The sequence below is a fragment of the Odontomachus brunneus genome, unplaced genomic scaffold (assembly GCF_010583005.1).
Source record: "Odontomachus brunneus isolate Ranch 3 - 2012 unplaced genomic scaffold, Obru_v1 Obru_scaffold_013, whole genome shotgun sequence".
Taxonomy (NCBI): domain Eukaryota; kingdom Metazoa; phylum Arthropoda; class Insecta; order Hymenoptera; family Formicidae; genus Odontomachus; species Odontomachus brunneus.
This window is the reverse complement of record NW_022639463.1, coordinates 1,260,338-1,286,080: the sequence shown is the minus strand read 5'-3', so window position 1 is coordinate 1,286,080 and position 25,743 is coordinate 1,260,338. Positions and strand designations below refer to the sequence as shown.

General features: G+C 38.2%; 4 protein-coding genes across 9 annotated transcripts in view; 2 read left to right on the top strand and 2 right to left on the bottom strand.

Moving 5' to 3' along the window:
* Window positions 1–1,672: 1,672 nt before the first annotated feature.
* LOC116841105 lies at window positions 1,673–2,586 on the top strand. The gene is made up of 2 exons (XM_032808648.1): window positions 1,673–2,069; window positions 2,176–2,586. Exons 1-2 carry the CDS (start codon window positions 1,947–1,949, stop codon window positions 2,431–2,433), a joined length of 381 nt encoding a protein of 126 aa, XP_032664539.1. The 5' UTR covers window positions 1,673–1,946; the 3' UTR covers window positions 2,434–2,586.
* On the bottom strand, window positions 2,579–3,991 carry LOC116841104 (mitochondrial import inner membrane translocase subunit Tim17-B-like). Of its 2 annotated transcripts, none has more exons than XM_032808647.1 (2): window positions 3,825–3,991; window positions 2,579–3,352 (listed from the first exon to the last, which is right to left on the bottom strand). In XM_032808647.1, exon 2 carries the CDS (start codon window positions 3,339–3,341, stop codon window positions 2,856–2,858), a length of 486 nt encoding a protein of 161 aa, XP_032664538.1. In that variant the 5' UTR covers window positions 3,342–3,352; window positions 3,825–3,991; the 3' UTR covers window positions 2,579–2,855. The 2 variants fall into 2 exon arrangements, with proteins under 2 accessions (XP_032664538.1, XP_032664537.1); XM_032808646.1 differs by having other exon boundaries at window positions 3,812–3,979.
* A 4,858-nt stretch (window positions 3,992–8,849) lies between these two features.
* LOC116840978 (follistatin-related protein 5-like) overlaps window positions 8,850–25,743 on the bottom strand; it is a 39,885-nt gene continuing 22,991 nt past the window's right edge. For 3 of the 4 annotated variants that reach the window (XM_032808384.1, XM_032808385.1, XM_032808386.1), the window contains exons 3-18: window positions 21,759–21,860; window positions 19,465–19,597; window positions 15,853–16,086; window positions 15,151–15,332; window positions 14,425–14,559; window positions 14,104–14,236; window positions 13,019–13,179; window positions 12,821–12,944; window positions 11,823–12,116; window positions 11,253–11,374; window positions 11,035–11,172; window positions 10,603–10,818; window positions 10,019–10,169; window positions 9,414–9,614; window positions 9,195–9,341; window positions 8,850–9,079 (exon numbers count right to left, since the gene is read on the bottom strand). In XM_032808384.1, the coding sequence (XP_032664275.1) occupies window positions 8,850–9,079; window positions 9,195–9,341; window positions 9,414–9,614; window positions 10,019–10,169; window positions 10,603–10,818; window positions 11,035–11,172; window positions 11,253–11,374; window positions 11,823–12,116; window positions 12,821–12,944; window positions 13,019–13,179; window positions 14,104–14,236; window positions 14,425–14,559; window positions 15,151–15,332; window positions 15,853–16,086; window positions 19,465–19,597; window positions 21,759–21,860 (2,703 nt within the window). Of the gene's footprint in view, window positions 9,080–9,194; window positions 9,342–9,413; window positions 9,615–10,018; window positions 10,170–10,602; window positions 10,819–11,034; window positions 11,173–11,252; window positions 11,375–11,822; window positions 12,117–12,820; window positions 12,945–13,018; window positions 13,180–14,103; window positions 14,237–14,424; window positions 14,560–15,150; window positions 15,333–15,852; window positions 16,087–19,464; window positions 19,598–21,758; window positions 21,861–22,384; window positions 22,447–22,953; window positions 23,069–25,743 lie in introns of those variants that run through there. The other variant, XM_032808387.1, reaches the window with a different exon arrangement.
* LOC116840980 (hemolymph lipopolysaccharide-binding protein-like) lies at window positions 23,111–25,735 on the top strand. 2 transcript variants are annotated; one of them, XM_032808388.1, is made up of 3 exons: window positions 23,111–23,349; window positions 24,516–25,037; window positions 25,287–25,735. In XM_032808388.1, exons 2-3 carry the CDS (start codon window positions 24,576–24,578, stop codon window positions 25,578–25,580), a joined length of 756 nt encoding a protein of 251 aa, XP_032664279.1. In that variant the 5' UTR covers window positions 23,111–23,349; window positions 24,516–24,575; the 3' UTR covers window positions 25,581–25,735. The 2 variants fall into 2 exon arrangements, with proteins under 2 accessions (XP_032664279.1, XP_032664280.1); XM_032808389.1 differs by lacking the exon at window positions 23,111–23,349 and adding an exon at window positions 23,522–23,645.

The window sequence follows — 25,743 nt, the reverse complement described above, 5'->3', positions numbered from 1 at the left end:
TATATATATATATATATATATATATATATATATATATATATATATGTATCTATGGAACATTGTGGACGATAATTGTAAATTGTAAAATTAATACCGTATTATACACTAAATAGTCAATAGTCAAATATCTATATCAGATAACTGAAGATACTTGATAATGTTCTTCTATTACCATCATATAAAAATTGTTCTTCAGTATCGGCATCTTAATGGATACATTATATCAAACTCCTCTGATAATTTTCTAATCCTGGCTTAATAATTTAGCGGAGAATCGAAACACTTCGGTTCGAATCCCAGCTTAATACTTTAATGAGTATTCGAAACACTTCAAATCCCGGCTTAATAATTTAGCGGAAATTCCCACATAGCACAAGATTTAAAAGATGTCCCAAAGACATCCAGAAGATTGCTAAATGTTTGCATAAGTTCTCAGAATATCCTAAAAATATTCCGAAGACTTCTAAATATCTACACAAGTTCCCAAGATATCCCTTCAAGATCTCATGCTATGAGGGATTCAAAGTATCTCGGTTTGAATCCCGGCTTAATAGTTTCCCAGTGAGAAATTATCGATCGATGTTGAATCGACGTCGATTCGACGTTTTTTCGACGTCTATCGGTAAGTCATTTCTCACTGGATTAACGGAGACTCGAAACACTTCGGTTCGAATCCCGGCTTAATAGTTTAACGGAGATACAAAACACCTCGGTGCAAACCGATTATAATATAATCGATAACTCTGGCCATTAAAATCAGGATGGTAGCTGCTCTCAGGCTTCTCTCTGGTTAAAAAGAATCACCTTGTGTCACTAACTCTTTGTCTCATTAACATATTCTAGTCCTAATGCTATGTTCGTTTTGGATACACATGCGTTGTAAGCGTCATTATATCTTTATCGCTCATTATATATGGAAAGAGGATTGCATAGCGCTTACAGCGCATAAGCTCAAAGCAAACGTACTTATATAGTTCAATATAGTAATATAGTTGAATGATTATCTTAAAGCCCATTCTACAATTGCGTAAGCGTGGTCATGAACGTAAGAATCAACCAATTAGAGTGTTTTATTTACTGACTGCTTTATTCTGATTGGTTGTCATAATCATCTACAACCATTTACAACTACATTTACACAATTGTAGAATGGCTTTAATCCCGAGCCACAATAGGTGTAGTAAGCTTTAAGTCTTACGAAATTGACCAATCACAATCGATTATTCTCCTCAAATTTGACTGTGATTGGTCAATTTCTTAAGGCTTAAAGCTACACTTATTATGGATCGGGTCTTAAGACTTTTGCCCGTATTCATAGTCAAGCCTTATATTTAAGGCTTCCTTAAGTAAGATGACCAGACGTCCCGATTTTTTCGGAATAGTCCCGATTTTTCACCCTTTGTCCCGAATTTTTTCGAATGTTATTCGGGACACTGATTTGTCATCATTTTCAATGATCGTTAAATAATTTTTAGATTTTTTTAATCCGCCTCCCCCCGTCCTTCGTTTCACATATTTATGAAATGTTCCGAATTCAAGGCTGGGAAATCTGGTCACCTAACCGTAAGTTCACCTTCAGATGCTCTACGGATCATTTTATTGGCTACAGAGCATCTGAAGATGAACTTAAGGAAGCCTTAAATATAAGACTTGACTATGAAAATGGGCATTTATCTTTTTATTGGTTATGTAACCAATAAAACGGCGGTGTTTCTTGTTAAACAGCATCAACGAATTTCACGAATTCAACTATAATTAGTTCAAAAATTGCAACTGTAAGGAACAATCCTATTGATCAACTGTGTTTTGTTCTATGTACTATTCTGTTTCTTTCTATACAACATAACCTAACAAGCTAAAAGAAGAATAAGAATATTGCTGAATTGGAATAGTGCTGAATAACTTGAGATATAAAATGTAAATTGCTAACAGAAAAGTCCATAACAATGAGTAAAGAAGGACGATTTTCTTCGCATGAGTTACAGCAATATCGCGAGCGGTTAATAAAACAGAAGGAATTTCTGACTGATATATTATCTAAAATTGAAAAACAAATACTCGCATTGCAGGTATGCTGTTAAAATGTAGACGTGCAATAAATGTGTGATCGAATCAAATACTTAATTTGCGATTTTAGTGCAATAAAAACATGTCAAACGTCAATATTATTTATAGGTTGAACGATTGCATTTGAGAAACAGTCTGTTTGGGGCAGAATGTACAGGTCAAGCAATATTACCAGATTCACCAGACAAATCAAGTAATGTGAAGATTGAACCAATGAATGATGTTAATCCACAAGATTTCAACAAACAACAGTTGGATTTATCTGTACCAATATCATACAATAATTTTGAAGAGGAAACTGAAGACGACGAAATGTCTGAAAATGAAAAAATAATAGAGAAGAAACTTGACCTTATGGATTACTAAATAAACTAATACTAAATTTCTACTTGCTGATTAATACTATAAGGAAACCAAGTTTTAACTCCTAAACTTACATACCTTGTTAAGATGACATTAATGTTAATTTATATGCACAGGGAGATGTTAAAATAAACTCACAATTATCCTATAAGATTATATGATGTTCATGTATTAACTTTCCTCATACTTCATAAGTATTTACAAAACATTTTTACAAAGGATCATGTTTGACATTCTAATAGAATTTAAAAAAGCACAGAAATGGAAAATAACAGATTTGTCTTTAGATCTAAAGTTTCTGTGGTCATAAATTTAATGCTGGCAGAACGAGATACTTAAAAACCTTTTAAAGTAAAGCTTGTCTAACACAATTACTTGTAAATTTTATTCTAACTTCAAAAGAACCTAAACAATGCAGTTGAACATTATGATGGATAACTTTGTTGTGGTTGAGCGAGTTGCGATGGATCATCCAATGCTGCAGGTTTAAATTGTTCAGCGGAAAGACGTGTAATGAAAATTCCTATACCCTCTATCAAAGCCAACAGTACTCCACCAATGATTGCGCTGCCTGCCATTGCTGGCAAGCCATTTCTTGCTGCTAAAATTCCACCAGTTGCTGCTCCACTGATAATTGAATTCCAAGGATCTTCTTTTTTTCTGAAGTGTACTAATGTGCAGTCAATTGTGGAGAACATCCCACCCCATACAGCAAAATTTCCACCAACAATGGGTGCTCGTTGCCTGACTGCCACAAGACTGCTACGATAACGCTGTGCCAATCCACTAGGAGCATTACGGAAACCTTTGATACTTTGGAAGATTGTGCCACCTATAAGACCCATAGTGAAGGCACCACCACAATCATCCACTATACGCCAGGGACATGGTTCTCTTGCATATTCCTCCATATTTTAGAAATCTGTTGTAAATAATAAAATATTAATTTATTTGTTAGGAAATTATTCAGATAATGTGCTGTTAAAACTTTCACAAAATAACATGACGCTGAGACAAAAATATCAGGAAACTACTGCAAACGTGTTATTAATTTATACTTATGTATCATCCTCGAGATTAACTTCAAACTAAGTATGAAAAAAAATTTGCTACAGAATAACAAATTTGCTGACAAATAAAAGCAAGTAATATTTAATTTATATCAGAGATTTTATATAACATTTTATATGATGCATTACATAGACATGCACATTTACACACATCGGAAAACATTTATGAAAGATATCGTGGAGTTACGAAATAAGAGAGTGAGGTTAAAAGCAGCGTCTCACACAATTTTAAAACTAAATTACGCATAACAACTAAAATATTTCGTCACATGTCCACGGTAAATTTATCCTTTATACATAAAACAGCTTACCCCCGATATTTACCGTGTAATTAATAAAATATTTGTAAATAATCGAAGCACAAGAGGTGTCGCACGTAGCACGAGAAAAGACAAATCTAGGTACAAGAGAACTAGGTAAGATTTATTAAATATTTGCAGGCATTCCAACTATACAATTGGTCTGTTCTTTGGTCTGTTCTTTTTAGCTGCACAACTGCTAAACTGATGCAATAAGTTAGAGTGAGAAAACATATACTTGTCTCACTTTAACTTATTGCATCAGTTCAGCAGTGCGCTGAAAAGAACAGACCACTCTTTAACTGAACTGGGCCCCTATTCTTGAAATTTTTGCCTTATTTGCCCTGGGCCCTATTCTTGAAATACATAATTTTCATTGCGCAGCTATTTTATGGTATGATTAAACCTGCGTAGTAAAACTTACGTATACGCAACTATTTCAAGAATAAGGCTGAGTTCCCACTGAGCGCGTCACACACACGTCGTCTGCCTACGACACGAGTTAACCAATCAAATCCTCTAATTGAGATGACGCGACGCGCGACGCACGACGCACTTGTTCCAATGAAACGATTTGATTGGTAAATTTATCCTTTACACATAAAACAGCTTACCCTCGATATTTACCGTGTAATTAATAAGATATTTGTAAATAGTCGAAACACAAGAGCTGTCGCACATAGCACAAGAAAAGACAAATCTAGATAAAAAAGAGAGAACTAGATAAGATTTATTAAATATTTATTAAATAGTTTGTGGGAACTCAGCCTAAGGCCCGATCTACAATAGATGGCGTAAGGAGTAGGAGAAGAAGTAAGAAATAAGCAGTAAATAAACAAATCACAATCGATTATTTTTGAAACGTAAGAATGGAATTGGTCAATTTGCTTACTGCTTACGTCTTACTACTTAAGTTCTTTTGTGTGCCATGGCCCTAATGGCTCCTGCACACAGAATGCGGTAATGCTTGCCGCGCGGCGAAAGTTTGCGCGACAGCCAATCAATATGCTGCTTTCCGTAATAACCTTCTAGTTCTTACAGAAAAACAACATATTGATTGGCGCGCAGCAAGCATTACCACATCCTGTGTGCAGGAGCCATAAGCGTCTACAGGAGCCAAGGACAAATTTTGATTTTAGCAGAAAGAAGCCTGAGAGCGGCACCAGCCTGATTTTAGTGGCCAGAGCTAGGCGCTCGCGACGCCATCTAACAAAGTGCCTTTACTACGTTCGTTAGTGTCGGTCTACAACTTCACTTTAAGCTTTAAGCCTTAAGCAACTGACCAACCACAATCAATTATTCTCCTTACATCTCAAGAATAATCGATTGTGATTGGTCAGTTGCTTACGACTTAAAGCTTAGAGCGAGATTGTAGACTGACACTTAGGCGCAGTTGTAATAATGGGCGCGTTCAGCAGACACAACAGTGATTCGTAAACGTAATTGGTCTAAATAGAGGGAGCCAACAGAAATAGTAATATAAAACAATAAATAAATATATAAGCTTAAACATGCCGCTCATATTTATTGTTTATTTCTCGGCAACTACAAAAGATATCGATGTGATTCAAAGAAAACAAGGTTCTCTACAATTTATCCTGTTAGAATTCAGAATTTACAATAATACCCATAATACTAATATAATCTATAATAATACTATGAATAACGGTTCGTTAAATAAAGCGTGGAAGCATGCGTACTTTTCGAAAGGCTGTCGCTGACAGCCTTTTTACTACCGATTACATTTTTCGTACATTTCTCGGCAACACCCAGATAGCCAAATCTGCTCGAGCAAATTTTGCCCAACACTTGATTACAAATTTTGCTGCCAAAATGTCATCAAATTGGACACATCTGTTAAATCAAAGGTTGTTGGCAAATTGGCGCCAAATACCGAGCAAGGTAATACTGCACTGCGTCATGACACTGTGCGCATATTTTTTACTTTCTATATCAAGTAGCATAAAATCAACATAATACTTGCATAACGTGCTGAACTCAGCGTGCACTAACGTGCTAGCATACTTGGTTATCAGAGTATAATGAATATTTCGCGAATCATTACTTGAAGTACTCCGAGAATTTATAAGAAATTACTGTTATTATTTAATCTTATTTATATTTTATCGTACACATACATTAGACAGATGCTCCAACGTTTATAATAAACTTTAATTTTTATTGATTTATACATAAATTTAATTAATTTAATTAAATCTTATTTTTGTTTTTTTAATTGTACTATTTTACTTTTTATTTTTAATTGTACTATTTTTTTATTTTTCTTTTTTTAATTACTATTTTATAATTATCCAAAGTTTATAACCTTTTATGATTTTGTCTATTTAATAACTGTTAACAAGCAAAAAATGTTTATAAAAATTTAAAGATAACGATATGGAACGTATAAGATTTTATAGATTTTATAGATCTCACCTCATTAGCTAAAAATTAACTTAACAATAAAATTACAAAAAATATAATTTTTATTAAAATTAAATTATTTTATTAAATCGTATTATCAGAAAATTATATTACTGTGTTAATGAAATTACATACAGACAAAATGTAAGACGTTTATATCGATCGACGAAATAGTGTAGTGTCTAAAGGAACAGACTCATAATCCAGATAATACCTCAGAGGTTCGAGTCTCACCAGTGCTAATAAAAATTTTTAAATGTAATGTAACATTGGAATCAAGTAATCTAAAATTTTCAAGTAAAATCCAACAAACGCTGTAACATTTACAAATAGTTTGTATTAGAAAAAAGTAATACATATCATATATAAAAAAATTTATAATGTATACATCTGCTGTTCCATAAGTAATTTAAAATGAATATTTTTAGAAGTTTATGACGGCAAATCCTGCTCGATTTTTGCTGCGTTTTTACTGTCATGTCGTAAGAGCAAATTCTACTCAATTTCTGCCATGTTTCTGCTGTCACGTCGTGATGGCAGACCGTGCTCCAATTTTGCCGCGTTTCTGTTGTCACGTTGTGATGGCACGTCTTGCTCGATTTTTGCTAGGTTTTTGCTGTCACGCCATGAAAACACGATGTATGTAAGTTTTGTTACACTTCTACTGACACTTAGTGTTAGCAAAATATATTCGAATTTTACTGCATTTTTTTTTTATATTACCAGACCGTGTTGTCAAAAACTAAGCTTAATGCAGACGCAGTGAATCGAAATCTGCTGAAAAAGCATGACCGAATTTGTTAGCACTGTGCTGACACAGTGCTATCATTTGGCTATCTGGGCAAGTGTTTTTTATAGGAAACACAATTGTTTATAGGTTTATAGGTTATTTATTAAATTAATTAACTGTATTGCAATTTTTTATTACAAGACATTAATCGCAATCCAACATACACTTGCGATCGCTCGCATTAGCGCAAAATCGATATAATACTGACGTTTCACGCGCATTTTCGAATTGCTATAATCTGCTGAATGTATCTATATACACTACATAACATGCTACATAGTAAACCTGATCGCATATGCTTTATCAATATCGCCATTTGAACGTCTCAGCTAGACGAATGTTATAAAACCGATTTAGAGTCCCAAGAATTTACTCTTTGGTATAAAAGAACACTACCACCGTCACACTATAATAGTCTCTTCGAGTCGTAACAAGAGTCTAGCCTGATTGTTTCTCTAATCTTTAATAGAACAAATTCGGTTAGACTTACTAAGATTTTAATATAAAGGTTATCATACGCAAATTTAACAGAATACATTCGCATGACTATAAAGAGCCTTGATCCCTTGAAATAGCCAGCATATGCCTTTATGCCAATTTATGTATGATCTTCAGTACGCATCAATATGTATTAGTACATCCAACCGAATACGATATTATTGTTAGGATAGATGTGTCAACGAATGATACGTTGTCTTCTTTTGAACTTTCTTTCTTATGCTTCTATTACTCCAAAATGTAATTATGTGAGAGAAGTCTTCCGTTTAAAAAAAGAATTCAGTTATCCGATAAGATATTCTAACTAGCCATTCGCTGATGTATCTGCCCTAATCAATATGTTCATCTCATCGTACATTTAATAATAGCTTGTTAACATTTCCACGTTAACGTTATTAATTTATCATTATTATTTTTGCTCCTTTTTACGGTCTCTTTTTATAGCTTCTTTTTTTTATGACTCCTTGTCGAGTTTGCTTTCTTTTATTTTCTTTTTCTCCTTTCATCGTTTATTATACGCGCTCGACCTTACAAATGTCTCTGCTCTTCATAAATAAGCACTTGCAGAGTAAATATTTGATGCTACCCCGTAATTATTACAATAAATATTAATTAACTCCGTATGAATTAACGATACAAATGCAGATACGATATGACTAATTAATCGAATATGCTACAGACTATATGGTTATATAGGCTATTTCAAATCTCACAAACTATTAATGACAGATTCCTGGGAGAATTTTAACACAAAAATCCGTATACTAAAATGTCGAGGCTTGTCGATAGCTTTTTTTGCGTAGGACGCGTTTAAAAGTTGACCAATTGTTCAAAATATGCGATTCGAATATCCCGTACATAGCATAATAGTGCAAGTGGCCTAAAACGTCAATCATTCGTTGATCGTCACGTCGCTATTAATATAATACTGAATACGATGCGATTAAAATTATTTCTCGCATTAGTTTTAAACAGAAATAGCAAATTTCTAAGAAATCTACTAACGATTAGTTCATAATTGAACAGCTTGTATATCTCTTTTATCGATATCATTGTCGCTACATGCTGTTTGCTGTTTCGAGATTACGTTGTTATATATTTTCTTAAATTACAGAAAGAGTGAGAGAGAGAGAGAGAGAAATTGCGATGCCGGAATTCCTAAACACATTCTGAAAATAACTGTCTAGAGAAGACAAAGGCATTCATGACGTTCGAGCGCATCCGTGTACCTTTAATTTCGCCTAAAGTTTCTCGATATTGGCTTTCATATCCACGGAACTATACGATCAATTTATAATATGTATGTCTTGTATTGTCATCGTCGCGCGACCACGTTCGTTAACGTAGCGAAACTGTGAACCAGACAATCGCGCCGGGATGTATAAGGCCACCAATCTCGCAATTCACCGTACGGGTTTCCCCGTTAAGAACAAAGAGTGCCTGGTTGGAGGGGCTTACCATATATCGACCGAATATACCGCTTTGTATTATCGGTCTATTTGGGTTACCCCACTTGGTGAGGTGTGGTGGTGTTGCCTTTCCCACGCCCGTTATCATTTCCACTTTGCCTGTAACAGAAGAACGGGCTGGTTTCTGATCAAACGCAAATTTCACAAAACGCGCATGTCGATGGAGAATCTCGATAAAATATCGTAAAGTGTTCAATTTGGATATTGCTCTCACCAGTGGTTAAATCCAAAAAAAGGATATCTTCTTTATCCATCGACGAGGCGTATATATCGTAACTATGCGTTGTCTGCGACGGATAGAAAGCAATATCGCTGATATTTAACGTTGTTTTCACGTCGAATGCGAATTTTAGTCCGCTCGCTGCAAAAATTTAACGTAAAGACTCTTTGTGCGGAAGAACTTTAAAGCACGAATAATTGCAAAGTATATTACGTAGTATCTCCTGCACTACAAGAGTGACACCAGTGTCCTGCTTGTCGAGAGTAACCAGATATCTGGAATCAGGTGAAACTGCTGGTTTCCCCAAGATGTTCGGTTTATGAGCGAGAACACTGTCAGTGAGATAGTCCAATAGCACTTGACCAGTCGGATGTCCAGTGATCGGCTCCTCGCATTCTAGTACCACAAAGCCGTCTGAAACGAAAGAAATACTCATTGCTGAATAGATTTGAGAGCATTTGAAAAAAAAAATAGAAAAATCCGACAAGAATTGATAGAAATATATGCAAATTTCATTGAAATACTATGTGACTTTATCTGAACTTATCATTTCCAGAAATTTCAGAAATTTTAATTTTTCACGTTCCCTTGTATAAAAAAAATTGTCGATTTTTTCGTTTTATATCGTAACTTACTTTTAACGATTAAATTTATTTGACACATGTCTTTCTATGTAATTTTATCATTCTTTATCAAAAACACGATTACATCTTTCTATATATCTATACATATCTATATATATATTTATATAGATTTTTATCTAATTCCATCAAATCTTTTAAGCAGAAATGCTGAAGCGATAGAGGCATATTACATACACAGATCGGAAAATTCTACGCTCACTGGTACGCAGTTGTAGTCGGCCAAGTTCACGGTGCGCGTGTATCTCATATTAGCTAGGTCGAGTTTGTACATTCCACGTTGATTCGTATGACTCACGTAACCATACTTGAATGTGTGTTTCGTATCCTACGGAATAATAAGGATTACAAATGCATTTTACAAGTGCATGCATTATTGTACGTATAATTATTCAAATGTATCATATTACTTCACGTAAGACTCCTATTAATAATTATTACTCGAAATTTTAATAATTAATAATAATATTAAATATTAATAATTAAACTCGTCTCTCTAGTAAAATATAAAATTTGAATTTAAAGCTAGGTCCAAATTTTTCAGTGGAATTATAATATACATTTATATCTGTAATCGTGATTCAACTGAGAAACTCTCATTTAACTCTGAATTTAAATATCTCACTTGTGTGTGTATGAAATGAGTTTCAGGCAATAACTATTAATATGGAAATGCTTTGCTGAGTTTTTATAGTCACAGCCCATCCTACCGTTCCGTAATATTGAAAAACGAGGAGATGGAAGTAAAACAGCATACGTACACGTTGTTGCGGAATATATAGGCCTTTCACGAGATCAAACTGTGCATCGATTGGCTCAGGTCGCACTGTATGGTGTTTCTTTCGTTGGGCAGCTTCCTTGATCACTTGTACGGTTTTGATACCGACATCCATCTCGCTCCTCCAGTTTAATATCCAGACGTAGTCGAGATTTTGCACATACCACAGATCCACGGGATTCTTGTCCGTAGCCACCACCTGGATAATCATAATTATTATAACACATCTTTTGAATGCTATAAGTGTCGGTCTACAACCTCGCTTTAAGCTTTAAGTCGTAAGCAACTGACCAATCGCAATCGATTATTCTTGAGACGTAAGGAGAATAATTGACTGTGGTTGGTCAGTTGCTTAAGACTTAAAGCTTAAAGCGAGATTGTAGATCGACACTAACAGCAGAGAGACGACACGCACATCGATTATCATCATTTGCACCTCGCTGATTACCAGCACGCGATCTTTATCCGGTTGGCTGACGTATACGTATCGATTGGCGATATTTATGGCACGTCCCCAAGAACATGGGACATTTTTTGGCCCACAGACGTATTCCTGAAAATGTACAAAGTTGAGGTAAGAAGTCAACACATAAAATATGTAACAGGAAGAAGGAAACGAGTCCGACTTCGCACCTGGGTACCAGGTATGATGTCCGTGGATCGGATTTCGTGTAACGCGTGACACATGGAAGGCTCGTACACCAAGATACCCCACTCGTGGAAGGAGAAAAATCTACGTTCCTCTTCCGTTGCGACTGCAAGATCGTATAACCGCAACATTTTAATTGGATATTAAAAAAGCAAGACATTTTAATTGGATATTAAAAGCAAGACAGCATAAATAAGAATTACGCTAATACGATAATCCAATTGTGCAGATCCAATTATTCAGATAATTCAGAGTAAAACATCCAATTATTAGTCCCACCTAGTCATCCTAGATGTTCTAGAGAAACCTAATTTTTCTTGCGACCGAAATCGATTATTCACAGTTTTAGTTATGAAGTTCTCTTTTGGAATCAAAGTGCAGGGACAAGATTGCAATTTAACTGCAGTGCTGATTACAAGAAAATCCAGGTTTTTTTCTGTATTACGTCGGTATGTCAATAACTAAAGAGAGATTGGGTGTTTTGCCGTGATTGATAACTTATCATTAACGATTAATCATCTCAAATCAGCTATTAATTCTTTAGTCGTTCTTACTAGGTGTAGGTTGTTCTTGGATCACCAAGCTGCTAATGTCCCTCGTTAGTCCTCCAGCACTGACCGCTTCGCACATGTAGGCACCAGTGTCGGCGTAATCGACTTTTCTGATCAGCAACTTGGTGCCGTTCCCTACCACTTCATACTTGTCCGGCGGCTCCTCGCTAAGGGGTTTGTCATTCTTCAGCCATCGTACACGCGGGAGAGGCTCGCCTACTACGTGGCACCTCATCTTCGCCGTCCTCTTCGGCCGTTTCGACTGGAACTGCGGTGTCACTTGGACCTCGGGTATGGCTGCAACAGAGGCACATCTCCGAAATTGCACAAACCGCAGTTTAATTTTTCCGAGCAAGACACGATTCGAATTTTTGTCCTGTCTTCTGCACTGAGAGAAAAAAAATGCTTGAAGAAATATTTATTTGAAGGGAGTGGGTAAATATGTTACTAATAACATATTTACTTAAATCTAAAGTCTTTTATTTAAATGAGATAAACAATTGCTTTCATGAAAAGTTAAAATTTTTTTAAGATTTGAAAAAATGTGTTTTCTTATTTTTAAAAAATATTTTATATTAGTATAAGTACACGAAGAAAAAAAGATCTGCTACATACTAACATAATTTGCTGTATTTGCGACTTTTTCTTTACTACAGGAGCCAATTTCCTTGCTATGATAACAAGAGAATCTGCTACTGCAGCAAAAAAAGTAGCTAAAGCAGTAAATTACGTTTAGTTTAGTCCATCTATAGCAAATTCGCTACGTTAGCCGCTTTTCTTGTTGTAGGAGCAGACTTTCTTGTAGTCATAGCAAGAAAATAGGTTCCTGCAGCAAAGAAGAAGTATCTAACACAGCAAATTATATTTAACTGTCCACATATAGCAAATTATTGTTTTCCGTGTACATCAGCATTCATCAAGTAAATGTTTTTTATTTCTCAGGTATTTTTTTATTCGCGATGTGGTGTGCCCCTCCCACCTCTCTCGCCAGAAAAACTTACTGTACACAGTGAGCATGTGAGTCTGCACCACGTCTTGGTTGCTGAGAGCGTGGCACGTGTAATTGCCGGCGTGTTCCAGTTGCACGTTCGTCAGATACAGACTGCCGTCGTTGAAGACGCGAATCTGCAAAGTGTCAGTTCACGATGTCTTGGCGCGAATAACGATCGGGCGGCAAAGGTCGCGTTCGATTAAGATACCTCCGGCTCGCTCAGGGTCTCCACGTCGGTGCCGTAACGACGCCAGACCAAGGGTGGCGGCGGTGTTCCGGTAACGTCACACTTAATCTCCACGTTGTCCCCGATTCGCGCGGATATGTGATTTACCTCCAGGGATTTATCCAGCGATACCACCGACACACCTGTATACAGATCAGACCGCCGGCATTTATTATGTGTGCGTTATACTTCGGCCGAATTGAATGGCGATCGTTCGCGGGGCGCGGTGTATACACACGCACGCACACACACACACACACACACACAAAGTTTGCATAATAATTCCTCGCGGTCGTTTATATGCGCGATGGCACTACGGCCACGTGTGCAGTCTGACAATTTACGGTGACGCTATTGTCCGATGGACAATGCGTCCTGACGAGACGCATTATTACGTAGATTACCATAAGAAAACTATCCGCGGGCGATTAATCGCCATGTCGAAACTGGACGTGATCGCGAAGATTACACTCTCATGTAAACACACGCAGAATGCGATGAAAACAAGAATACCTACCGCGTTCTGCGCAAGTAAATAATATTCATAGTGTTGCAGCATGTTTCTTCCGTCACAAATCTGTTTTCGTTTCATCACGATCGGCCCTGCCTCCACTGAACCATGCGTCCCGAAAAAAGTCAATGTTGTGATTCTCAGTAAAAAAAAATATGAAAAACTTCATCTCTTGGCAGTAAGAAAGTTTTTAATGAAAAATAGAATTCAAGCGCGCACCTTGTCCGCCAAATATTCGAGTTTAAGACACAACTAATCCCTAAATGTCACCTTTACGTTACGTAATGTAGAGAACATGTGAATTTAGCGGATTATATTTTCGTTTCTCGCGTATGTAAAATTTTCTATTTTTTACTTTATAAAAAATGCACGCGTATGGCGCCGTCATTATATCGGAATAAGTATGCAAATATGCCAGACTGGGTCACGTGGAACGATGATTGCACTAATTTGTATACATGCCATTAACATAATTATACTATATTCTAGCTGTCGTTGGCTCGCAAAGGGTAAATCCGCCATGATAAACGAGCGACGAATCGCAGATGGTACTCACTGTAAAGCTTGCTGAAGGCCATGTAGAACTCGTTAACGTTTAATCTGCCGTCACCGTCGGTGTCGTCGTAACTAATCATATGGCTCAAGTTACATCCCGCGCTCAGTTCCTCCATATTTTCTTCCTCGGCGATCTGAATGTTCGAGAGGAGTATCAATTAAGAGCATTACTTGTTGCCCGGATAATAGAAAAGAATCGCGCTAATGCCGTTTAAATAAAGGTTGTCGGATAAATCTCGTTGAGAATTCCCTCTCCTCCGGATTATTTCAACTCGAGGGGGAACGCTAATGAAGAAATACCCTATAGGGAAAGGTATATCACCTGCTCGAGCTCCTCCCGCTCCAAATTGCCGTCGTTGTTTCTGTCATAGTGAGAAAACATGATGCTGACCAAGTATTCCTTGCTGTGATTGTCCTCGGCCATTAATCTGGCATGACTATAGAGAAGCAAGTTGTCCTACGGCGAATAAACGAATTGAGATGTAGGAAGGGTGACAGGCTGACGCTTACGTAGGGGAAAACTTCCGGCACTCTGCCTGCTTCTCAGCATTCTTACGTTGACATTCTCAAATATTAAGATACGTGGGGATTTAAATAAATAAATAAATAAATAAATAATTAAATAAATAAATAAATAAATAAATAATAATTGATAAATAATTAATTTAAATTCCCGCACACTGCAGCACTTTATCAAATCTGAGCAGAAGTGCTGGAAACTGTCGAGCGTCATAACAAGTGCCGTCTATTGAATGTTTTGTAACGTCGTAATCGTTTTTCTCACAAAGTGCTCCTTCTTCGCACAAATGCGCCGGGACGTAGTCAAAGGACGTTATTGGAAATGAAGTCACGGACTTTCCATTTATGACAGCCCTTCCGTTTCCTCACCAAAATTATATTCAAATACACACATTCGGGGGAATATTAACGACAAATTGAGTCTGCTTGTAAATGCAAGGAGGCAAGGAGAGTGCTTTTCACACGAAGAGATTTTTGTTTCCGCGCGTCTCATATCGGAAATTATTATGGGACGCAATCGATGACATACTTTCATAATTTCGTATTCCTGCGCGCAACACTCTTCCGTACCGTGGCCGTCTTTCCGCGGAATCGATTTGCCCGCCGGATGATGCTTCATCTTATTTTTGGACTTGGCATATGAGATGTTCTTGCCTTTGGACGGGGCATGATACGCGAAGAAGTCCTTTCGCGCCTGAGCGCTGTAATTACCTGAAAACGACGAGACACACTCTATCGTGAAGCTCGGACTACTTTCACGTAGCAGCGACACCTCTTTTTCCTCGTCGCCGCTACAACTCCCCAACAAACCGGCCGGCAGTGAGATCATAAATTAATAGAAAACTCCCCCAAGTTATTATCGAGTTTCTAATGAAAGCAAAGCCCCCGCGACTCTTCGCGGAAGAGTCGCGGGGGTTTGTCCCAAAGTAAACAGCGAAATTAAAGACAGAAGTATCGACGAAGGTGTTTCGGCAATCCTCATTCCCGATAAGTCTCCGTAGGATCTCCGCGTCGCTCCGCGTCGTAAATTCCCTCGCGCGAATTAATTAACCGCTTAATTAAATTTTCCAGCAACGTTGAGACGCTTTGGCTGCGCCTCGACGTACGAACGAAACGCTCGTGCTAAGTCGGGAACTCTCTCTCTCGCTCCGTGAAACCGTTATCGACCACAGAGGGTTCACGACTTAAGCGCGGGGCAGTTAGGAGAGCGTGTTGCCCAGCACGTGCTCACCATTGCTCAGGCATCTGGAGAGCCTCCGCGTGGTCAACGACGTGCCGGTGTTGCAGGCCGTGCGATGCAGCTCGCAGTGATTGGCGTACACCCTGCCGTTGCTGGCACAGACCGGTCGATGCTTCCGCGCGCATCTCCGAACGCAAACGCACACGGCCTCGACGGTCCCGCCGTACGCCGTAACCTGGCACTCTTTGCCCGCGCCGCAATACTTCTCCAGGCACGGATTGCCATCTGAAAGGAAAGTATCGTACCCTCGCCCGTTATCCCGTAAAATATGTTGCGTATCGGTTGCAACGCAACGCGCCAGAGCCGAGCGTTCTCCAGCCGTGTGCGCGCACGTACCGAAAAGACGCGATTGATGACTGGTTCTTATAGAAGCGGAAAAGCGGAATACTCACGCCCGCGCCCATGCATTCACGATAAAATTGCCGATCATCCTCGGTAATGCGCTTCCACCGCGATAAATCACCCGGCGCAATCGTTCAGTCGTACCTTTTGCAATGATACCGCCCCTGAATGCCGCGTCATTCATTTCGGATTATTCGTACTAAACATTTTGAATGTGCTAAACCATTCTGCTGATTTACGCGGGCGCAGACAGTCGTTCCTTTTCTCCTCGCCAGGTTATTGGCACGTATTGTCGCTTATAAAACATGGGTAATATCCCAAGTACTCCAGTGCTCTATACGTCCGAGTATTCAAATTCGTAAGTACTGCCCGAGTACTATCCGAAGTAGTTGAGTAACCGGGCATACGTACTTAAGAGCTGCAAGTAATACTTATCGCTGTTTATAATGTATTAAAGATAGTACGATGAGATTATGTAAAGTATAATATATTAAAAACAGTACGTTTATAATATATTAAAAACAGTACGAGTATTCAGATAATTTGCATAGTACCCGTTTACTTGGGAAATACCCGAAAGACTCAGATGTCCGACTAACAAAGATCAAGAACACAATATTCTAATAATCAATTATGATATCACTATAACCCCAGTAATGTTTATCATCCAGTATCAGGACTTCCAAATTCTTCCAAATACTCAACTTTATAGATACTACTCGAGTACTGCCCGAGCTCGTGAAGCAAAAGTAGGTAAATATGCAATATAACGCATCTTGGATTTTTTTAAACTTTGTAAACTTGTATATGTTAACACGTAGAATTGATTTCTAAAAGCAAAAATTGTCGCTCATTTTTCGTTTTATTGTTTTCTTATTTTAATGTTTTATGATGTCGGTATAAAACTTTCTAACTTTGTGTCAATGTGTCTAATTATTTAAAAATAATTAAAAAATTTAAATTAATTAAATTAAAGTTTTATAAAATAGTATATACCAGGTATGTAAATATGAAACCGGAATTTTTGTATAGAAAATACACGTTTATTGTATGAAAATGATAAAAAATATTTTATTCGAAGTATTGCCCATCGCTAGTTATACATTTTTCCCACCTGTCTGATTTTTCCCCCCAATTTGTGGATGCCACGCCAAAAAAACTGTTGCTCTTTTGAGGCAAACCAGTCATCGAGCCATTTTCGTACATTTTCGTAAGAAGTGAAGCGCTGCTTAGCAAGTGCGTGTCCCATCGATGCAAATAAATAGTAATCGGACGGAGCCAAGTCTGGTGAGTAAGCCGCATGCGAAAGTATTTCCCAACTAAACGCCTCAATCGTTTCCTTGACCAGTTTTGCTGTGTGTGATGGTGCATTATCATGAAGCAAAATCACTTTGTGTTGCCTTTTTTAATATTCTGGTCGTTTTTCACGCAAAGCTTGATTCAAATCGATCATTTTTTGCCGGTAGCGTTCAGTATTAACGGTTTGGCTAGGTTTTAGCAGCTCATAATAGATCACACCCTTCTGATCCCACCAAACACAGAGCATTGTCTTCCGTCCATAGCGATTTGGCCTTGCAGTCGATGTCGATGGTTCGCCTGGAGTTACCCATGATCTTTTACGCTTAGGATTCTCAAAATATATCCACTTTTCATCGCCAGTCACAATTCGATGGAGAAATGACTTTCTTTTGTACCTGGCGAGCAGCATTTCGCAAGTGGTTTTTCGGTTTTCCTGCTGTCTTTCATTCAGTTCATGTGGAACCCATTTTCCCATCTTCTGGATCTTTCCCATGGCTTTCAAACGTATGGAGACGGCTTCTCGTGTCACATTTAATTGATCCGCGAGTTGTTGTTGCGTTTGAGTGTCATCCTCATCCAACAATGCTTGCAATTCGCTGTCTTCAAACTTTTTCGGTGGTCTTCCACGTTCTTCGTTTCTCACGTCAAAATCGCCACTTTTGAATTTTTTAAACCACTCAAAACACTATGATTTACCAAGAGCATGCTCACCGTAAGCTTCGACAAGCATTCGATGCGATTCTGCAGCAGTTTTCTTCAAATGGTAAATCAATGCTGTCCGCAAATTGTAGTTTCCAGGCACAAAATTCGACATGTTCAACGCTATTACAAACTATGTTGTTGTATGAAACTTGTATTGTTGTGAGTTGAAAATCTTTGTCAGAGATGTCAACAAGGAAATGGCGCCAATGACGCGGTTTGACGGTAACTACATTGACAGTTAGGGCCATCTATGGGCAAATTCCGGTTTACAGACCTGGTACATATGTTTACAGACTGGTTACATATTTACAGACCTGGTATGATTAAAGCAGAGAAAAGCATGCATGAACTATTCTCTGCTATATAACAGAGTTTATGCTTTTAATTAAACCCAAACAGCACAAGATCTCTGGAGGATGTCCTGAGGACGTTCTCAAGATGTAGGAACATTCTGAGGATGGTTTTAGGATATCCTGTGAAGATATGTGCTGTCTAAGTTTAATCAAAAGCATAAAATCTGTTATAAAGCAGAGAATAGTTCATGCATGCTTTCCTCTGCTTTAATCATATACTATTTTATAAAACTTAAATAATTAGACACGTTGTTAGAAAGTCTTATAATGAAAGTTATCACTTTCCCACTCTCTTTCATCATAAAACATTAAAATAAAAGAAACAAGAAAACAAAAAGTGAGCGACAATTTTCGTTTTCAGAGATCAATTCTACGTCCTAAAATATACAAATTTACAAAGTTTGAAAAAAATTCAAGATGAGATGCGTTATACTGCATATTTACCCAAAAGGATAACAGTTATCTACCATTTAAAGTATATTAACCCAGGAGCTGCTATGAAATATACTAGGTTGTAAAAAATGCGGATAGTTCGTACATACATACGCACGCCAGGCATTCATTCTGCTTGTTACGCCACATCGCGCCGTCCTTCTTTTATTTGCGTCGACGATGCGACGCGAGCATTTGTCGCAGTTTCACTATGTGCGCCTCTTTTTATGTCATAGCAATTTTATTGATCGTGGGATTGGTGTTTTACGGAATTTTGGTGGTGTACGAGCTGGTTTAACAACGGTACAATGCGCATGAGGCAAACGCGGTAAACGCGGTAAACGCGTAATACGTGTAAAGCGACCGTAGCGAGTTGCGGCCGGAGGTACAGTTTGATTAAACTTCCCGAATCGCACAGCGATGTACAAATTACTAATTAACATGTACGTAGAGACGGGATTCAATGGTTACTCACTCTCGTGGACGTGCCAGTTCCCCGAGTCTATGGATGCATCATCTATCGAAGCTGGAGTTGTGAACAAAGCTTCTCCTGTGCTGGTCGACGCGCCGTCGTCATCTTTTGCCGTAAAGTAACGATGCCTCGAGCGCTGAGGACAACGAATATTAAAACGTCAAAGATATTGTATCAGCCGAGTGACATTTTCAGTCATAAAGGATCTTGCGATATTTTGATACGCTCGTAAATTATCATTTCCTTGATGAAGAAAAGATCTTTAATGGATTTCCTTGAGGAAATTGAGATCGCGATTATAGCAAATAGTGCTGTCAGTAGAAACTAGGTAATTTCTATAACCGGAGATTTCTAGGTATCTGATCGACATTCATGATCACAAGAATTACCTAACATAACCCAACATTCTAATGCTTGAGTACTGAAAACCGAGAATTGCCAGCGATACTCAGGTAATAATATCTATGTGCTGTTTGATTTTTGTAGATGTTGGTATTCGCTGCATTCAAAAAAAAGCTGCTTTGCACTCTTTTTAACATTCGTGAATCTAACTGATGTATATTATTATCGCAGCTGAATCTAAGAGCATATAATCGAGCTCATATAATAACAGGCTCATAAATTTTACAACAATTGCGAATTTCTCTGCTGAACGTGGTCGTTGCCTCAGTTAATTTGATTTCACTTTCCAAAGAGTCATTAGACGACTAGAAATTTATCCCATAGGCCTGATTAAGTTGATTCCAATCAGTTATATGGTTTATATAAGGTATGCTCTCATAAATCAGATAACGCAGCATGACAATCAAGATGTTATCAATAATTAAGACTTTATTAATAATTATAATCCCCGATAACACCATCTGATACAAATCAGATAATTGAGATGGGATAATTGAAATCAACCTGATCAGGCTTATGGGATAACTTTCTGGTCGGGTTATGCATCCTAATCGCAATATTCGAGTGTCTGAGTATTCTTCGCAATAACTACTCAGGTACACAAGACATATCCAAAGGATCCGGGTCATATCTGAATATCTATGCACAGTTATTGACACCGCTGTATTCGCGAAGTCGCGTTGGCTTTTTCGCTGGATGCCGATGATACGCGACGCTTCCTCCAATATGAGAGAGGCCCCCTTCGTTGCTGATCCCGCTCACACCCTCATTATTCGTCGTCGACAATCCGAAGCGCTTCGAGTCGCCGGAAGTTGACCGTGTGTTCGAGGAAACGGGGGTGGTTACGCGAGCTTGTCGGTTCCCGAAACGAGGTCAGAGTTATGTGCGCCGACCCTTCATCGACCCTGCCTGGTGCAGTGACGGTATCGCTCGGGTGAATGTAGCACGGTGTCAATGTAAACAGATAAACAGGCGTGGATTACGCCAGCTAACGGCCATTATCGGAGTTGCGCGAGAAATCCGCTTCTTGGAGCAAAGCCAAGAAGATCCGTCGTGAAGAGAGCGCTCATCTCGCGGTCGTCAACTCCCAGACGAAGGTTTACGTGGGTAATAATGTTCATGAGAGAAAGAGAGAGGAAGAGGGTGAGGGAGGGAGAGAGAGAAAGAGAAAGAGTTAGCCGGAAAGATTCGTAGAAAATATAAGAAGAAATATATACGTATAAACGGAGGATATAAATTGCACCATAAACTCGACACGGATGCTAGAAGCTTTGCTAGAGAAATTCTAGTTTTAGTTGTATGTATCTTCTGTTGTATGTATCTAGTTTTAGTTGTATATATCTTCTCTAATTTCTGTTATGTCAAATTTTAAGTGTAACATCTCAGAATAACGTGTGTATTTGTTTTTTTTTTTAATATTTATCTTTCTCACATCTCATATAATTTTTATTAAAAAACAATTCCGCCACATATAATAGACAAGAATTTATTATAATTCGAAATTTTCCTGCGAAATCACAGGGAAATTAATAAAAACTAATTGCAGTAAGTAACTTTTAAGTTCGAACATGGTAAGAGGAAAATTCTTGTTAACCATTTAATTATTACGCAGCTCCAAGAATCACTGAATCTTCTTTTCCCTTTTTTTACTTTAATTCGTGGCTTAGTTGAGGCCTTTTATAGCAATCAAATTGTAAAAATTTGTCTTGGATATTAACATAATAATATTGTCTTAAAGATCAATAAACAATTCCTTTTAAGAAATCAAGTGATAGAACAAAAAATATTTTAATAAAGATGCACGCATCAATTTGATGTCGCTAATAATGCTTTCAATGCGAGATTACATCGGCGCTTAAATGGTTAGGAACACATACAAGTATAATAGCAATTACCTTGTAACGAAGTATATCAGAACCGAGTGTAGGCGATATATAGCTCGAGACGATCGAAAGCAACAGGAAATAGAAGGCTGCGAGGCAAGGCTTTAGTCGCATCTGAAAATATATCAGAAATCATATAAAGTCGCTGTCAGATCCATTCTTTCATATTGTCTATTTCTATCGCTGCTATTTTTCTTTTGGAAGTGAGTATATAGGAAACTAATAATGAGGATGATCTAGCAAAAATATTATATGAAAAGTTATAATACTTATAATACATGTAGACACACGATTATTATTAGTATTATTACACACTTTTTTATTTTCGTTTATGGGACACGTAATAATAAACAGTTTTCTTTATATTAATTTTATTTAATTCGTACTTTTCGTGACATTTAGCGTGAAGACACATATTTGCTCTTCAAGTTTCAAATTTTTCATACTTGAGTTGAACAATATCGTAATATACAAAGAATTGCGAGATACTTATATATCAATTTTGTAAAATACGCTTATTCATTTAGTTTGGATCAGGAGAAACTTCGTATCCTGCCAGAAGTGGCATTTTCCAGCTTGTCAGAAATCCGATTCCATTTAATACCGAAAAGGACTCGTACTTTCTCCAATTATCTAACCGTTGTTTGTAATTTATGTCCTCCTAATCCAGTCGGGCTACTAGACCTTCCGGTTATCAACCCTGGAAAGAAAAGGGAGGAAATCGCTGCGGTTCTGTATGTCTGAAAATTTACAGTGGTATATTCCGGGGACGTTTACACGGTAGAGGTTGGCCCGTCTTAAATCTCCCAGCCAACTTCGAACGTGGTTCGTCTATATTTTATACTCGCCCACACGGCACTCGGAAATTTACCGTAAGAGTGGCGTTTGTATACGAAATGTAAGATATTGTGCGAATGCGCGCGATTCTCGCGAAAATACATCGACTTCGACGCAAAGTGTAGTTTACAGTACAATTGGTTTTATAACGTTCGAATAGAAAGAAGTAACAGTCGTGTCACGGCTACAGGACGAGATATCCTTAACAAGCGATAGGACTAGGGGGCGGAGAGTGTTTTATCATTTCCTCAGATAACGACAACACACGACTCTCTTACGGTACACTAAACACATCGTAATAATATTTATATGAAATTAGTGTTGCTTGAGATGTCTTTCTCACTTCATCACCGAAAGGATAAACACCAACCGTCCCGAATTTGCTGAGTCCGATGTGTTAAGACAGATGTAAGGCAAAAAGTGTCAAAGTCTCTAGGCGTGTTTGCGAACCACTGCTGTTGGCCTTTGAACGATCGCTGATGGTAGAATACCGTTGTGTAGTCTTTTTAGGAGGGTCATCCGGCTTGCCTTGGTTTGGTGAGCAGTTGGGTAGCAGCGTAGGGTCGTTCCAACAATACAAAGGGCGTCTTAGTTCTCCTTTGAACCTGGCTTGGTGCGCACGTCTTCCTCCGCGCGGCTCCAAAAAAACGAACGTCAAACGGATTGTATAATATTTCGAGTGAATCTTCGAGTCCCCCTAGTGCTTCAAGATTTTGTGTATTGTGACAATTACACGTCATAAGTCGTTTACCGTCAGTCCCTCAAGGTGAATATGACCAGACATACGAACGTATCGTTCGTCACTTTCAAATTCTGCCTCTCAAATCTTCCTTGAGTTCTTAGATTTTGCACGTTGCGATAATTACTGCCATAAGCCGTTCAGCCTACTAAATAACCATCATTCCTCTATGAATACGATAATGTCTCGAGATTAATATCTCCAGATTTATTGCGAATATCACAAAACGGTACTTTCATGTTCGTCTTAATCCGTTCTACGTTCCCACAAAGAGACGAATGTGGGATAGAAAGTATCCAAAGTGTCTGACACATACATTGCAGGTAGAACTCATCAAACTAAACTACAAAATTCCTGTACCATTTCGCAAATAACTACGTAAAATTTTGAGTTATTAACCTTTATTGTGCACACGTCAGTAGAATCACATAATGGGCATACTGGGGTCTTTCGCGACCCCAGCTACAAAAATATTTGCTACAATAAAATTCGCTTTTTTTATTTGAAAAAATTCCAAGATGTATTTCAAACATCTTTTTATATGGCGGAATAATTTTTCTAGACGAAGTTTAATTCTAAATAAAGAAAAAAAATTGGAAAGCTCAAAAAACGCGAAAAATGACTTGATTTGCTCAAAAAATCATAACTGACACAATTTTTTATAAGATAATTTTTTTATAATTTTAAGATAAAATTTTAAGAAACCACTCTCAAGACATATCTCTTTAAAAAAAAAAATTAGTGCAATAGCAGGATTTTCAAAAGGTATTTATTTTAAATATCGAAATTAGGATTTTTGTGAAAAAAAGCAAACAGTTTTTCCAAAATATATAAATTTATTTTATATTTTATTTTATTTTTTATTTTATTTTATAGATTTACTTTATTTTTTTCTGCCGTCTATTTGACCCCACAGTGCCCACAATAAGGGTTAATTAAAGAAGTTTGATATATTATTGTGATACACATTATGCACTACAACTCATCTATCACATCGCACGTGATCATTAACCATTTTGTTTTTAATTAATATTTCAAGATTTATTGCGAATTAATCGCAAAACGACATGGGACTTTTATGTTCACCTCAATTCTACGTAACATTACGAATCTGGAGCACCCTGTGTATATATATTGTATTGTATTAGAAAAGATGTCTATCTTCCTGAAGTTTGATGATCGTTCGGTCGCAGGTCTCGGAAGTCGGGGTGCTTACGCATTAATCTTTGAAGAGTCTCAGCTGAAGTGGTACGATGAGTCGTTTATTCATCGGTTGCATTGTGCTACTTAGCGTTCACGATCAGTTGTCCATCTCGGCTCTGCCATCCTTACGAAATGAAGACTTTGCCGACACGTCCACTGACAGGAATTCGAACGGTGCGCAGGACGCGTCTACCAGCGTCAATAATCCAGAATCCGGCTGTCCGTGCTTGACATCGGTCAATAGCACGGCGATCCCCGGACAATCGGTCTGGTTGACGCAGAAGCAGCAGCATCTCGAGCAATTCTACATCCAGAAAGACATGGTAGCAAACGGCATAATGTGCACATGCAACATGGGTCTGCGCAGCCAGATGAGGGACGATTATTATTTCACGCCGAATGTTGGCGCGCACAAGCTGCACACGAGAGCCGTCACGTGGAACGAAGCGAGGAAGGTCTGTAACGAGGAAGGGGGTCACCTTGCGATCATTAATTCCGTTCACGAGGCGAGCGTAAGTATAGCCGGGTATTGATGCTCGCGTAAGACGTCCTAGATTCCGCCTCCATATCTTGTTTTGATCTGCACAATATCCCATTCACTTCCGAATGTAAATAGATAATAACGACCCGAACAATCAATCGAAGCTATTTATAAGCTTTCTAATAGGTTAGCTAACTACATATAAAAATCGAGATTGTAAGGATCCGTTCCGTCAGCAAGCAATGCAGCAAGATGATGCATTCCGTTACTCTTCTTTCAGGTATTACTAGATATATTCAACCGGTCGGGGCCCATTAAAGGCGCGGTATATCCCAATGAAGCCTTGCTAGGCATACATGACCTTTACAAGGAAGGTGAATGGGTCACGGTGCTGGGAGATTCACTAGCGAAAACCGGTTATACCAGGTGGAGCGACAAGTGGGGTGGGCAACCCGACAACGGAGGTGGCACACAACACTGTGGCGCTTTAATGAAAGAGGGTGGCATGGACGACGTCTCGTGCGATGTGCCGTTTCCATTTCTCTGCGAATTGTCGGTGCAAGTTCTACACTGAGAACAAAGTCTCCGCGTATCTCCGCGTCAAGGATTTACAACTGCATCGACGACAGAGCGATGCGAGCCGATCGAGCGAGTGATATTAATGGTCTCAAATCACCTACGAAATAGAGGAGCGCGCGGAAAATGGGCAAGCGAGGAGGGACAGCGGATGGGGGGGG

Bases quoted from the DNA above. Each gene is read 5' to 3' on its own strand.
- LOC116841105 (XM_032808648.1), top strand. From the start codon at position 1,947: ATGAGTAAAGAAGGACGATTTTCTTCGCATGAGTTACAGCAATATCGC. The intron at 2,070-2,175 runs GTATGCTGTTAA...TATTATTTATAG, and splicing joins AACAAATACTCGCATTGCAG to GTTGAACGATTGCATTTGAG.
- LOC116841104 (XM_032808647.1), bottom strand. From the start codon at position 3,341: ATGGAGGAATATGCAAGAGAACCATGTCCCTGGCGTATAGTGGATGAT.
- LOC116840980 (XM_032808388.1), top strand. From the start codon at position 24,576: ATGAGTCGTTTATTCATCGGTTGCATTGTGCTACTTAGCGTTCACGAT. The intron at 25,038-25,286 runs GTAAGTATAGCC...CTCTTCTTTCAG, and splicing joins ATTCCGTTCACGAGGCGAGC to GTATTACTAGATATATTCAA.